At 36.0% G+C, this 12,774-nt stretch overlaps 1 protein-coding gene across 2 annotated transcripts in view; it reads right to left on the bottom strand.

The window, feature by feature from the left end:
* Positions 1-264: 264 nt before the first annotated feature.
* The window catches only part of TENT2 (terminal nucleotidyltransferase 2), a 44,761-nt gene continuing 32,251 nt past the window's right edge, over positions 265-12,774 (bottom strand). The window contains exons 13-15 of one of the 2 annotated variants that reach the window (XM_054651662.2): positions 11,603-11,694; positions 6,294-6,373; positions 265-4,437 (exon numbers count right to left, since the gene is read on the bottom strand). In XM_054651662.2, the coding sequence (XP_054507637.1) occupies positions 4,363-4,437; positions 6,294-6,373; positions 11,603-11,694 (247 nt within the window). In that variant the 3' untranslated portion in view covers positions 265-4,362. Of the gene's footprint in view, positions 4,438-6,293; positions 6,374-10,918; positions 11,032-11,602; positions 11,695-12,774 lie in introns of those variants that run through there. The other variant, XM_054651663.2, reaches the window with a different exon arrangement.

Below are 12,774 nucleotides of genomic sequence, written 5' to 3'. Positions count from 1 at the left end.
CCCTGGAGAATACCCAGAGTGCCTCAAGCTCAAACTGGAAAGGTCAAATACAGTAACTAGTGAATGAGCCTCTGACAAACACATTTAATTATTAATACCATACTGTAAGATCTATCAGATGCACTGTGGTATTTAACCATGCAAAAGGAATGTATTTAAACCCTCAATTTATCAATGTGCTAAATCACAGGACATTTAAAACTTCCTATTTGAGTGGACTTGAACCAATTACAAAGCAAAGACATACTATACCACCATGCAGAGTTTAGGTTAAGCCACATTTATGCTTTATTATTCTGCATTTTACAAAAAATGCAGTGCTTTTCACACACAAAACAGAAATATTTCCCATCGTATTAGTCAACATAATGACTTTATTTTAAAAAAAAAAATTAGAAGAGGAGGAAAAGCATTAAACCCCTGATTCTAAGTAAAGAACTTCCAAGATATCTCAAGTATAAACAACTGTTTGCACAGTATAACTCCAATGCCCCCAGCTTTTTTTTTTCATTGTTCTTCAAATAAATATCTGGTAATAAATCAATCAGCAAACACTTCCTTAAAAGTGCTGTAAATATAGAAACACCCAGCCATGTACTTCTGACTACAAGCTATCTCTGCACACAAAATAAAAATTCTCCTGACATTCCTAAACAGTTTGTACAGGTCTTTCTGCTCTCTTGACCTACACAGTGACATACACAATTTACAAGGTGACAATGTAATTTTTTGAAAAGTGTATTTTGGAACAGATATTAAACTAAATTAAACTCTACATTTCATCATGAGCATAGACAGTGTACACAGCAAAATGTAAAGACTATGAAGTACTCTTCCTTAAATTTCATGTGGAAGGTGAGAGCTTTACAAGTCTTCCAGAAATGCTTATAGATGAAACATACATACATTGCACAAGTTTTGATTCAGTCTTCAGCACAGCAAGAGAAAGGCAAGTACTCTTTTACCAGAAACCCTTCAATTATTTTCATCTGTACTTCTCACAAGTGAATTTGACCTGTAAATGGACCAAAATCGCACATTCTTTCATGCTCTTCAGACAAGCATCACACTCAGTAAAATCAATGGAAATATTTATATCTGAAAACACAAGGATTACAGAGAACAAGGCAAAAAAAACCCCACAAACCACAAAACACAGGACAACCCGTAGCAGTACAGTACAATAAATCAAGAGTGACATTCTGTGATGGACTTAAATTTAACATCAAATATACTGTGACTCAAGTCCAGTAACACAAGTTCAAGTAAAGCACTAGTTCCAAATAAATGTTTGGGATTCACAAATATTAATGTGCTCACAAATGCTAACTTCAGGTTTTATACAAATCATCTTACATCCTTTTATCATCACTCCCCGTTTCTCCCAAATGAACATGTCATCCTGCAGTGTGAGTCTTAAAATTGATTTATACTGATTTCTTTGTGAGGGATTTTTAAAAAGTAACACCTTATACTGTCAACTCACCTAAAGGTACTGAGAGTTCACTTACATATTCACATTTCAGGACAAGTGAGAGCAAGAGCTAGAAGAGAAACTTTAAGTTTCACAGTGCACAGCCTATGCCAGTACTGCATCACTGTCACCAAATATGAAGCTCTTGCCAACGTTTGGTCCTACTGTGCACCTTTGAACAAGTTAATTTAGAAGACACTAGTGGTTTCTGACACATGAGGTGAGAACAGACAAGAAAACCCAATGCCAAAATGAGTAGTCAAGAATAATAATTTTAAAAATTAAATAAATAGAAACGCTGAACTAAACCAGTTTTATTTCAAGGCAATAACAAATTCCAAAGAAGACAGCATCTTGCACACACACTGACACCTTGGTCAGTTGCAAAAAATACCTTTTACCAAAGAGCTCTTAGAAAAAACTATTCCTGCCAGGATGTATGCCAAGGGATAAGAAGGTAAAAGTTTTTATTTTTAAGCTGAGGAAAGTTGAAAATTTTACCCTAACACTAAAATTTATGGTAGCCATTAGTGAATTTTTTACTCTGAATACTTGCCCAGAGATGAAAACACAGGTCATTAAACCTCAAAAGACTTGAGACTATACAGAACTGAATCCAAAGTTCAAGTCCAGCTCCTACCCACTCTCCCCAAGCAATTTACTTTGTGGTATTACATCTGAAGTTTTCTGACAAAAGTTGCAGCCCACTATTTAACAAATATGCTATCACCAGGTCTGTTCAAAAAAATTGGGGAAAACTACCATCTAGATTTTCTGGTTACAGACATGGTTTATCAGAAGGACATAAACTTCAGAAAAAAATTCAAAAGGATTCTTTTGAAACACACAGACTGTTGTAGTTACAGACCTTACCTTGTATTAAAAATACCACTTAATTGGTAGGGCATTTTTATAGAGTAGCTCAAAAATACCACTATGTTTAAACTAACCTTTTAAAAACAGCTAGGAATTAAATTAAACATGAAGCATTAATTTAAGGTGTAAGAAATGTTGACATATTAGGTGATGCAATACAAACTCATAAGAAAGTTTTATGCCTTTTATAAAGTTTTGTTTCTCACATTCAGCTCGCTTAAAATACATTTAAACCACCTTTAAACATTTATGTCCCTTCTTATTTATTCTAGGTTGGGAAAGTTTTAAATTTTCTAGACAAAGATATAGCCAACATGTTTTTTAAGAAGATACAGCCAACATTCTCTTTTCCCAGAATCTACATAGAGCTTGTAGAGCATCTTTGAATCCGGACATCATCCTGTCCTAAAATCTTGTGCTTCAGTTTTACATAAAGTGAATCAAAGTGAATGTTTCACTGACACTCAAGTCTACCATCCTATAGAAAAAGGGCAGTGAGGGTGAACATATGCAAGGAGGAAGAACATTTCAGTGGACTGCTGGAGTCATATTAAAACTGAAAGACAATTAAAATTAAGAAGAAAAGTCAATTGCAGAAAAAAGACAAAATTCTACATACAGTAGACCATGACAAAGTGTTTAGGAAGTAATCTCACATCAGGCATATAGTTTACAGTACTTTGAACTTCTAAATAAACTAGAACTTAATAGTTTGCACAAGAAGACATAATACTTGTTATTCTACGGTTAGAAGAGTTTTCACAATCTTGTCAGAGAAAGAAATAAACCAAACTTTTGCCTATTCAAGATGTACAGCAGAATAGCCATGACAGATCTTGATGAATTGCAACATGGGCCTTAGCTCATGGGGCATTTCCTATTCTACTTAATTATAGGAAATACTTTAAATATGCAGTACAAAATAACATAAATTGGAAAAATAACCCGTATCTTCCATATATAAACTTTATTTCACTGGACACCATATAAAATATTAAACTTAAAAAAATGGAAGTACGAATTCAACTTCAGTGGTAAATACAACCTTAAAAATTAATTGGTCTTCAATAACAAATATATGAGAGACACAAATTGTGCTATAGGAGGTCTAAGAGAAGGTTTGCAATTTTTTGGAAGAACTATAATTTTCAATATTACTTACTTAGATTCAATTTACAGTAGCTGATCAATTCACAAACATTTACACAAAATCAAATGAGAAGCCCAGCTTATTTCAGCACTGATGTGAGGTGTTTTGATTTTGATTTGGTCTTTTTCTCCAAAAGAGGCACCACTATTACTTCAAATACGTAAAAGGAAGCACAAAAAATTTTCCTTTCTACTCTATGTGAATGTGAAGCATTTATGTGCATTGAATTGAGCTTTTTTACTTACACTTCTTCATAGTACAACTATTGCTTGAAAATTTTGGTTTAGATTATAGTTCTTGATATTCAGAGTACTACCAACCATAATCTAGCTTCATTTTCATAAACAGTTGCTTGTTATTCCAAGTAAAGGTGAAATAAAACTGGAAAGTGCAAAGTTGAGCAGAAGTGCATACTGCAATTCAGCAGATGTAAAGCACAGACTCTGTTCATCAAGAAGTTGGTAGTGCACAGTGCCTCAAGAATGTAGTCAGATTTGCACATGGTTTAACTTTGAATGTCTATCTTTCATGATTAAATCTGTCTGAAATAACGGTTACACAAATCATGCAGGAAACAAGTCAGTATATCCCCATACTTCTTCCCTTAAAATAGATGTATTCTTCTTGTTTGCTGTGAGTTTCTTCTAGAAGTCAACAATGCAAGCATTTTCAGAAAGCGTATCTTGAAGAGCTGTATTAACAAATACTGATAATAAAATATGCCACATCCTTATAAACATTTCCTTAACAAAAGTTTACAGAGAAGAACAGGTCATAAAACGATGGGGTGAGTGCCTCTTGATTTTGACACCGTTCTTTATTTCAGCAGGATCCCAAAAAAAGGGAAAATGAAAGAAGCCAGTTATCTTTTCTGTTTGACTGCTTTTAAAGGCAATATACAGTTCAGGTCTTTCTTTTCTTGTAATAACTGCCAAGCCTGAGGAAAAAACACACAAGGTTTTTTAAAAAAGACTATATAATCTTTGCTTTAAAACTTAAATAGCATTATAAACAGTAAGCATCAAAGTGCCACAAAATTAAGCCTGATTTTTTTCCCCTTCTTGAAAAGAAAATTTGTGGGTTGAGGTATTTTTTGTTCATTTGTTTTTGGGATTTTTAAAGGGAAGCAAAATCCAAAAATACACAAAACGCAATGAACTAATGAGGAAGGTAACAGACTGGACTTTTGGAGACAGAAATGTTAGCAATATTTAAGCATTACACTGGTACTCTAACTGCAAAATAATTGTCCCAAATTCACACATGTCAAAGTCCCCAATAAATGATGTTATGCACTGTCATTTCCAGAACTCAGATGTGTCTCTAAAATAGGTTATTTCAACTTTCTTCTGTGTTCCAGTGTGAGTTTCAGGACATCTGCTATGCCATGAGCTTGCAAACAACTGCAATGACCCTCCTGTGTTTATACAGAAGTCATTTACACTCCAATGTGTAAAGAAAACCACAAGAAGAACAATCCTCTCAAGGACAAAACAGATTGCTTAAGCTTTTTTAAAAATAGTGCAGGATATTAAAAAGTACTTGCACTTTTAGAGCAATTGTCATTCTTATGGTATCTGGTAAAAAGGACATTTTTCTGGGCTGTTTCACTCTAGTATATTGCTTCCAGACAGCTAGGATCAAACATCTACTTACATTTTTCAGAAAACCACAGAGGTTTGAAATAAATTTTGTTAACTGAAAACTCTGGAAAGAGAACTTCACTCTGATTTCAGAGTACCGTGAGAGCCCAAACCACTTTGTGAATGTGACTTAAGCAGATTCACAAAATCAACTATTTTATGTACCAGTATATGAATGATTCAGTATTTTGTATGCTAACATGGTTAAATAAAAGAAAAACTTATTAACATTTCTGAAGAGAATTACAAGGAAAATGACTAAGGTGTCTCTTTTAGCGTTTGCTCTGTTACAAGTATCTGGCATTGAATTATGTTTTGCTGGAGAAGCCTTCAAGGTACTTGAAGACACGAATAACTGGAGTAAACAAGAACCTCCAAGGACAGCTGAACAGGGAAGTCTTAACCGGTTAAAGTTGGAAGCCAGTTCTACGCACGAATCCCTAGTCACAGCTACATAAAAAATAGTCAGAGATCTCAGAAACCTAGAATTTGAGTTGCAATACCTATGCAATGCCTATGATAGGAGAGAAGCATAAAAGAGTTGATACCAAAAATTTTCAGAAAAATGCTTAACCAAAGTCTAAATTTTCCCTTGTTTCAAAGTGTCCTTTCCTCCCCTGACTAGGACAGTGAAAGTTCATGTTTGAAGTACTCATGTTCTAAAATTATGAGTGTGATCTCCCTAAAGAAAAGTACCCACCTAAGTAAGATATTAAAAATAGGAAAACCCCCATTATTTTGGTGGTGATATTTATTAAAAAAAGGGGTTGTAAGAAGAATAAAATATTATCTATTACCACTCAAATTCATGTAAAAATAATTAATGAATGAAAAAAAAGTTTAACTTTAAAGGTCTTAACCACTGTTAGAATTTTACACACACTCTTAGAAAATCTTAGAAAATCTAAGAGAGAGGGCTTTTACTAGTTGGAGTACCCATTTCAGTGTAAACCTGAAGTTTAATGGCAGACATTAAAGAATACTCTTAAATGATTTTTCCACATATTTTTAAAAACATGCATTTTTACTACTTATTGTACAAACTATAAAACATCAGAAACAGGCAGGTTTAATGACTAGCATTTTCAAGACAGTAAAACTATCTTGAAAAACAAAGTGACCAGAAAAATTACATGAGATTACTTTTTACCTGTGCAAGTTCACCTCTGATCATATCAAACTTCTGTTTCTCATGTACAGCTCTAGCAGTATTTGTCCCATCAAAGGGCTCTGGAGGATCAAAATCAAACATGAAAACTGTTAAAGAAATCTAGAGTTGGTTGTCTAACAAAGTAGGGTCAAGCTGCTTCCCAAAAGTGCTTTAAATACTCAATTCCTCTTTGGTTCTCAAGCTTTCTTTCTACTTACCAAAAAACCCCAAACCAAAACTAAACTAAATGAACCAATAACACAAAATAACTGCCCCACCACAAGAACAAGAAAACCCAAGACAAAACAAACAAACCAATAAAAAGGAGGAGGGAATTAACAACCACAACAAAAAAAACCCCAACCACCAAAAAACCCCAAAACCCAAAAAAATTCCCAAAAACCAAAACACCCCAACACTGAATTCTCTGAATGCTCTGAATGGAGAACATTGTCAGAGAGACAAAGCTGAGCAGTGCAGTTGACACTATAGGACAGGATGCCATCCAGAGGCACATGGACAAATTTGTGCAGTGGGCCCATGCAAATCGCATGAAAGTTCAACAACTGCAAGTGCAAAGTGCTGCATCTGGGTCGGGACAATCCCAGACAAGATTACAGACTGGGAGAAGTCACTCAGAGCAGCCCTGCCCAGAAGGAATTGGGGGTGCTGGTGGCTGAGGCTGGACATGCCCCAGCCATGGGCACTCCCAGCCCAGAGAGCCACACGTGTCCTGGGCTGCATCCAGAGCAGGGTGGGCAGCAGGGCCAGGGAGGGGATTCTGCCCCTCTGCCCTGCCCTGCTGAGACCCCACCTGCAGGGCTGCATCAGCTCTGGGCTCCCAGCACAGGAAGGACAGGGACCTGCTGGAGGGAGTCCAGAGGAGGCCACAGAGATGGTCAGAGGCTTGGAGCACCTCTTCTGCAAGGACAGACTGAGAGAGCTGGGGTTGATCCATCTAGAGAGAAGGCTCTGGGATGGACCTCATAGCACCATCCAGTATGTAAATGGGGCCTACAAGAGAGCTGGAGAGGGACTTTTCTCAACAGCATGTCGTGATAGGACCAGATGGAATAGGTTTAAACCAAAAAGGGCAAGCTTAAGACTAGATATTAGGAAGAAATTCTTTACTGTGAATGTGATGAGGCACTGGAAGAGGTTGCTTTGAGAAGCTATGGATGCCCCATCCCTGGAAGTGCTCAAGGCCTGGTTGGATAAGGCTCTGAGAAAAATGGTTTAGTGAAAGATGTCGCTGTCCATGGCAGGGGAGTTGGAAAGAGATGATACTTAAAAGTCTCTTCCAACCTAAACCATTCTATGATTCAATGAATGCTTTAATGATATGTAATTTCTAATAAATTCAGCTTATTATGTGTTGAAGCATACTATGATTGTACTATGCAGTAGTAATTATCTGCTACAGCTCAATAGTCTGTGATAACATATCAGACTATGATTTTGCATATTAAAATATTTTGAAACTTATTACACATGAGACATGAGACTCTTGGAACTATTCACTTTAGATTAATCTCATTCAACAGTTTCTCAGTGAAATACTGAGAATATAGTAAAATATTTAGTATAATTTTAATATAAGACATACCAACTGCTCATACCTTTATCACACCACACCTATTCTGCAATATTGGTTCATAAGTTAACCATTTGGGGGTTCTACTTTCTAACTGATGATTAATCAATGTGATGTTCCCCCCTCCCTTTTTATCCTAAATTAATTAATAGTTTGGAACTTTTTTAATTGCAAGATTAAAAAAGTAGTTCTTGCTACTGATACGGTTGCCAACATTAAAGCAATTGATACTAAAAAATTATTCATTACAGTGTGCTACAGAACAGATTTTATAGTCTTTTTTTTCCTTAATAGAGAACTATTTAGGTAATATTGTGTATTTCACACTGGTAGAATGTATGGAAGTCCTCAAGGACCACAGAAACACAGAAGTATTTGTCAGATCAGGTAGATTTTTTTTTTGTCAAGTTGGTTATGAATTACTTTCATTCAGACAGTGATGTATAGCAAAATAAAGCATTACACAGACACCAGAAGGGCTTGTACCTTCATGGAGACTGGAATTTCAAATTTGGTACATGCTCCACGGCTTTTTTATTTCTGCTAGCTATTTAAATTCACTAAGAATTTTTTTCATGCAATAAATGTTGTATTTAGCAATCTTCTAAAAGGATTCTCTTCAAACTACCTAGTTTTCAGTGGACAGTTACAGGCAAACTTCTCTTATTTCAGAATGCATCATACTTCTAGTTTAGAACAAAAACTGAAAACCAAATAAAACATACACAGTCCTCTAATATCAGTCTCATTATTTGAGAGAGTGATCTAGTATAATTAAGAACTCCATGTTCACATATACTATGTGAACAATTACAGCATTTTATTTGTGTATCATAAATGTGATGGTAACTGCTTTTTTAATGCTAGGACCTTTATGTTGAGTCAAGTCATATTTATATTTTAAAGCCACAAGGGCTGAACTGTACAATCTTCTCAAACCATCTGTGGAAAAAAAGGCATTCCGGGCACAAAAGCTAACACATCTTCCCTTTAATATTCCTGCCTATTTACTGTTTGTCAAAAGACAAACTGGTTCTCTGAAGCACAGCAAGAATAATTTTACAATCAGCTACTCTTTACACCACTATATTTTCTAACCATCAAGACAGTAAGAGTTTGTTTAAAGTTATTTTCTTCAAACACAGAGATGAGAATATTAAAACAAAAAAGTAACACAGCTTTAACACTGATGCTTGAGGGAAAGACTAAAGGGAATCATTTTTCCAAACAAAAATATATAGTATCACAGAGCTCCAGAACTGCTGCTAACCAAGCCCGAGGAATTATTTTTTTAAATTATTTTTAGCATTTGGATCTGAAAGACTTGAAACTACAAATATGAATCAGGTACAGCTTAGGTGGCTTCTGATTTGATTTCCCTAAACTATTATCAATGTAATTATCTTATAAAATTGCCACATTTCTAGCTTTTCCTATTCTCCAACAGGACAGTAGTTGATATTACTTGATACAGACAAGATTTAAACTGAAACTGGAATAGTTAATAGCCATTTAGAGCTTCTGACAAGGATTGTTCAAAATATCTAAAAGCAGGGTTCTCTGTATCACTGTATCCCCATCATAGTAAAAGCCTATCATATTTTAAAGTGTCTGGAAAGAGCATCTCTACTATATTTGTTTCTCTAACAGCAGAAATACATATGAGAATCAGCCTTAAGGCCCATAACATTTAAAACACAATACAGTTTTTCTTGAGCTAATCTAAATACAGTACTATATGCAGAATTGTGGAAACTTGCAGGCACAGACTTGTGTAATTTATCAAGTACATTTTAGATATTTAAAAATAAATGCAATAGTACCAATTACTGCAATAGTATTCTGTGAACAGGAAAATTTGACAAAGACTTGGAAAACAGAATATATTGGCATGTTTACCTAACTTTTGCAATCTTCTTCTCAAGTACACAGAAATTTATGTACATACTTTGTTAACCTAGTTCGGTTTAACAGCTGTTATAAACATGAAGTCTACTTTGAGCAAAAGTAGATTTTATTTTTCCCTCCCAAATCAGAAGTAAAAAAGTTGGTTTGTGAGGCTAAACCCACTAGGTCTTGAACCAAGGAAGGAATCAGATATATCACCTATAGATAATTTTGACTTTTTTAATAGTTCAAAAGCAAAAGCATTAAGGAAAAGTTCTATGTAACCAATCTATGTTGATGTATATTCTATTTTCCAGCCTGGTAGAAAGAGAACCTAATTATTCAACCACTTTGTAATGTCATAAAATACTTGAGAGCTTCAAACACACAGCCCCCTGCAACACAGTGGATCAGCATCACGTGACAGCAGCAAACATAGCAGCCCAGCATTCCCACCTCCCACATTCAGACCAGAGCCTTGGCAGTGCCTCACTACGCTATTCTGAATCATTTCAGCTGTGCAGATACTCTAATTCTCACATTTCTTAACTCTAAGACCACAGAGTCCAATGCAACTATATTTCAGTGTGTTCTTCTTCTCCTATAACTGTTGACTTTTTCCCAAAGGGTCAAATAAAGAACAGGAATCCCATCATGTGGCTTTACACTGACATTCATATGACTATGGCCAAGTCCATGAGCTCTGGACCACAGAATAACCAAGTTCACAAGCAGGTGAAGTTGATTGAAGGCGATTCTCTGCACAGAGCAGCACAAATGCAGGAGAGTAGATACATACCCCAACCCTAAACCTTATCAATCTTGAAGAATGTCTGTTCATCCACAGATGAACAGACTTATTCTCCTCCTACCCCAGCAAAATCTTCTCAGTGTCTAACAACCTTCCCCATACCATTTGTCTCCTGTTCAAGTTATATTCCTATTTCATCCTGTGACGTCAAACAGCCTTCATTAATTTGCAGCCAGGGCTCAGGCCAGCTCTCCCTTTGTGACAACTGTTTCCAGTTACCCAGCAACTCTCAGCCCCTTCAGTCTGTCCTCATTCTCCTAACATCTCAATCCTTCTCTTGGCTTATCATCTTCTCTTTCCTTACTGCAAGCTTCATCTCCTATGTATGCTTACCTGCTCATCTTCTCCATGTACATTCCCCACGGCAGCTGAAAGGTGTCACTAGCACATGAATCTGGTTGTCTGTACAGTGCTCCTACTCAGTTCTGCACTGAGACAGCTGAGACCTGCAACTCCAACAGGTAGCCTGGGTTTACCCTCCAGTTCTGGAAGGCATCACGTAGTCTCTGCACAAAGCCTATATTCACTAGCCAGCCAAAAATAGTACCCACAAGGAGATCAACGTATACATAACCTAGTCAGTGCAATGCCAGAACATTGCAAGAACAAAGCATATTCTTCAAGAATAATCTGAGTATGTGCCTGCTGTGTTTTTTCAGAAGTTCAAACTCGGCAAAACTGACAACTATTTTTGTGGAGCAGAAAAACACACACTAGTGGCATAAAGGCTATTCCTTATCAAAATCCTAAACCCTGGTCCAAAAGTAACAGGGCAAAGAGTGCTCTTGAAGAAAAGGTCAGGAGTACTATTTTTAAACACTTTAGACCTTAAGCTTCCTTCTCAAATGTTTTTGACGGGATTGTTTACAAACTATTTACATTGGTTATACTTCCTTCTCTACATAATGCACACATGCAATATATTTCTCAAAACACAACCAAGGTAAAGTTTAATTTATAGATTTATGTATTTAATGCCTTAACACTTAAAAACTATAATGCAGCTTCACGTATTACCTTCTACACAAATAAATTTGTTTCTCCATTCAATACCATCAGGTCTTGCAATAGCCTTGGCCTCACGAACTGATATCATTTGATGGCTCCAACTAAAGAAAAGGAAAACAATTTGTAAAAAATTTTAACTCTTAGTTATCTTCAAATTATCAGTTTACACTAAAAAAATTGTCAGATTGCAATGTTATAAGTCTGGATATCACAGTATTTAGTAATAATGAGTAATTTAGTTTAACATCATGAGTAGGAAACAAGAAAACTTTTCTACTAACAGAACTTCAAGTACAAAAAGCATCTCCAAAACAGAGCATCACAGCTATCCATGAGTAACATATATTCACAATGGAATTTTTCTACTAACAATGTCAAACTTTGTGACAATTTACATTGTGACCTACATTTATTTCCAAGTTCAAAATAAATTACAGAGTCAAATTTTTCAGAATTTTCTGTAGGAAGAAAAGAAATATAAGGAATAAGTGTAGACAAGTCACATACTGCATTCCATAAACAACACTCAATAGTATAAAGATATGTAGAAATAATTTGCTCATAGGCCTTCCTTGTGAAAGGAACCTTTCCTTGTGAAAGGAAACTTTCTATTACTAGAAAGTTTCAATACTTTATATATGATGAATTTTAGATCTGCAAGTACAACAACTCTCTACTACTTTCTGCAGGCAGCTTTACAACAAAACATGGAAATTACCACATTTAAACAGGAACAGCAGGCAGATTATAGGGCCTTTTGATGTGCCACCATCTTTATAACACTTGGCACAACAATATCCCAAACATAATGGAAGCCAAAAAAAAAACCCACTTCCAGTTTTATGTTCTCATCTACCCAGCCACCTTTCAGCTGCTTTTAACTAAAGAGGGCAGCTCATCCTGCATGCCATCACATCCCATATCCAAGACAGTCATGGGACTGAGCCCAGCCAGCAGGGGTTTATGAAAGGCAGATCCTGACTGACCAACCTGATCTCCTTCTGTGGCAAGGAGATCAGGTTGGTCAGTGGATATGGGAGGGCTGTGATGTAGTCTACATGGACTTTAGCAAAGCCTTTGACACCATTTCCCAATTTCCCACAGCAATATCCTTGAGAAACTGGCAGCTAGTGGCTTGGGCAGGTGCACTGTTCACTGAATGAGTAAGTACCTGGATGGCC

Source organism: Agelaius phoeniceus, chromosome Z (assembly GCF_051311805.1).
Source record: "Agelaius phoeniceus isolate bAgePho1 chromosome Z, bAgePho1.hap1, whole genome shotgun sequence".
In the NCBI taxonomy this organism is placed as follows: domain Eukaryota; kingdom Metazoa; phylum Chordata; class Aves; order Passeriformes; family Icteridae; genus Agelaius; species Agelaius phoeniceus.
Note: the sequence above shows the minus strand (reverse complement) of the source record. Positions and strands in the feature narration are given on the sequence as shown.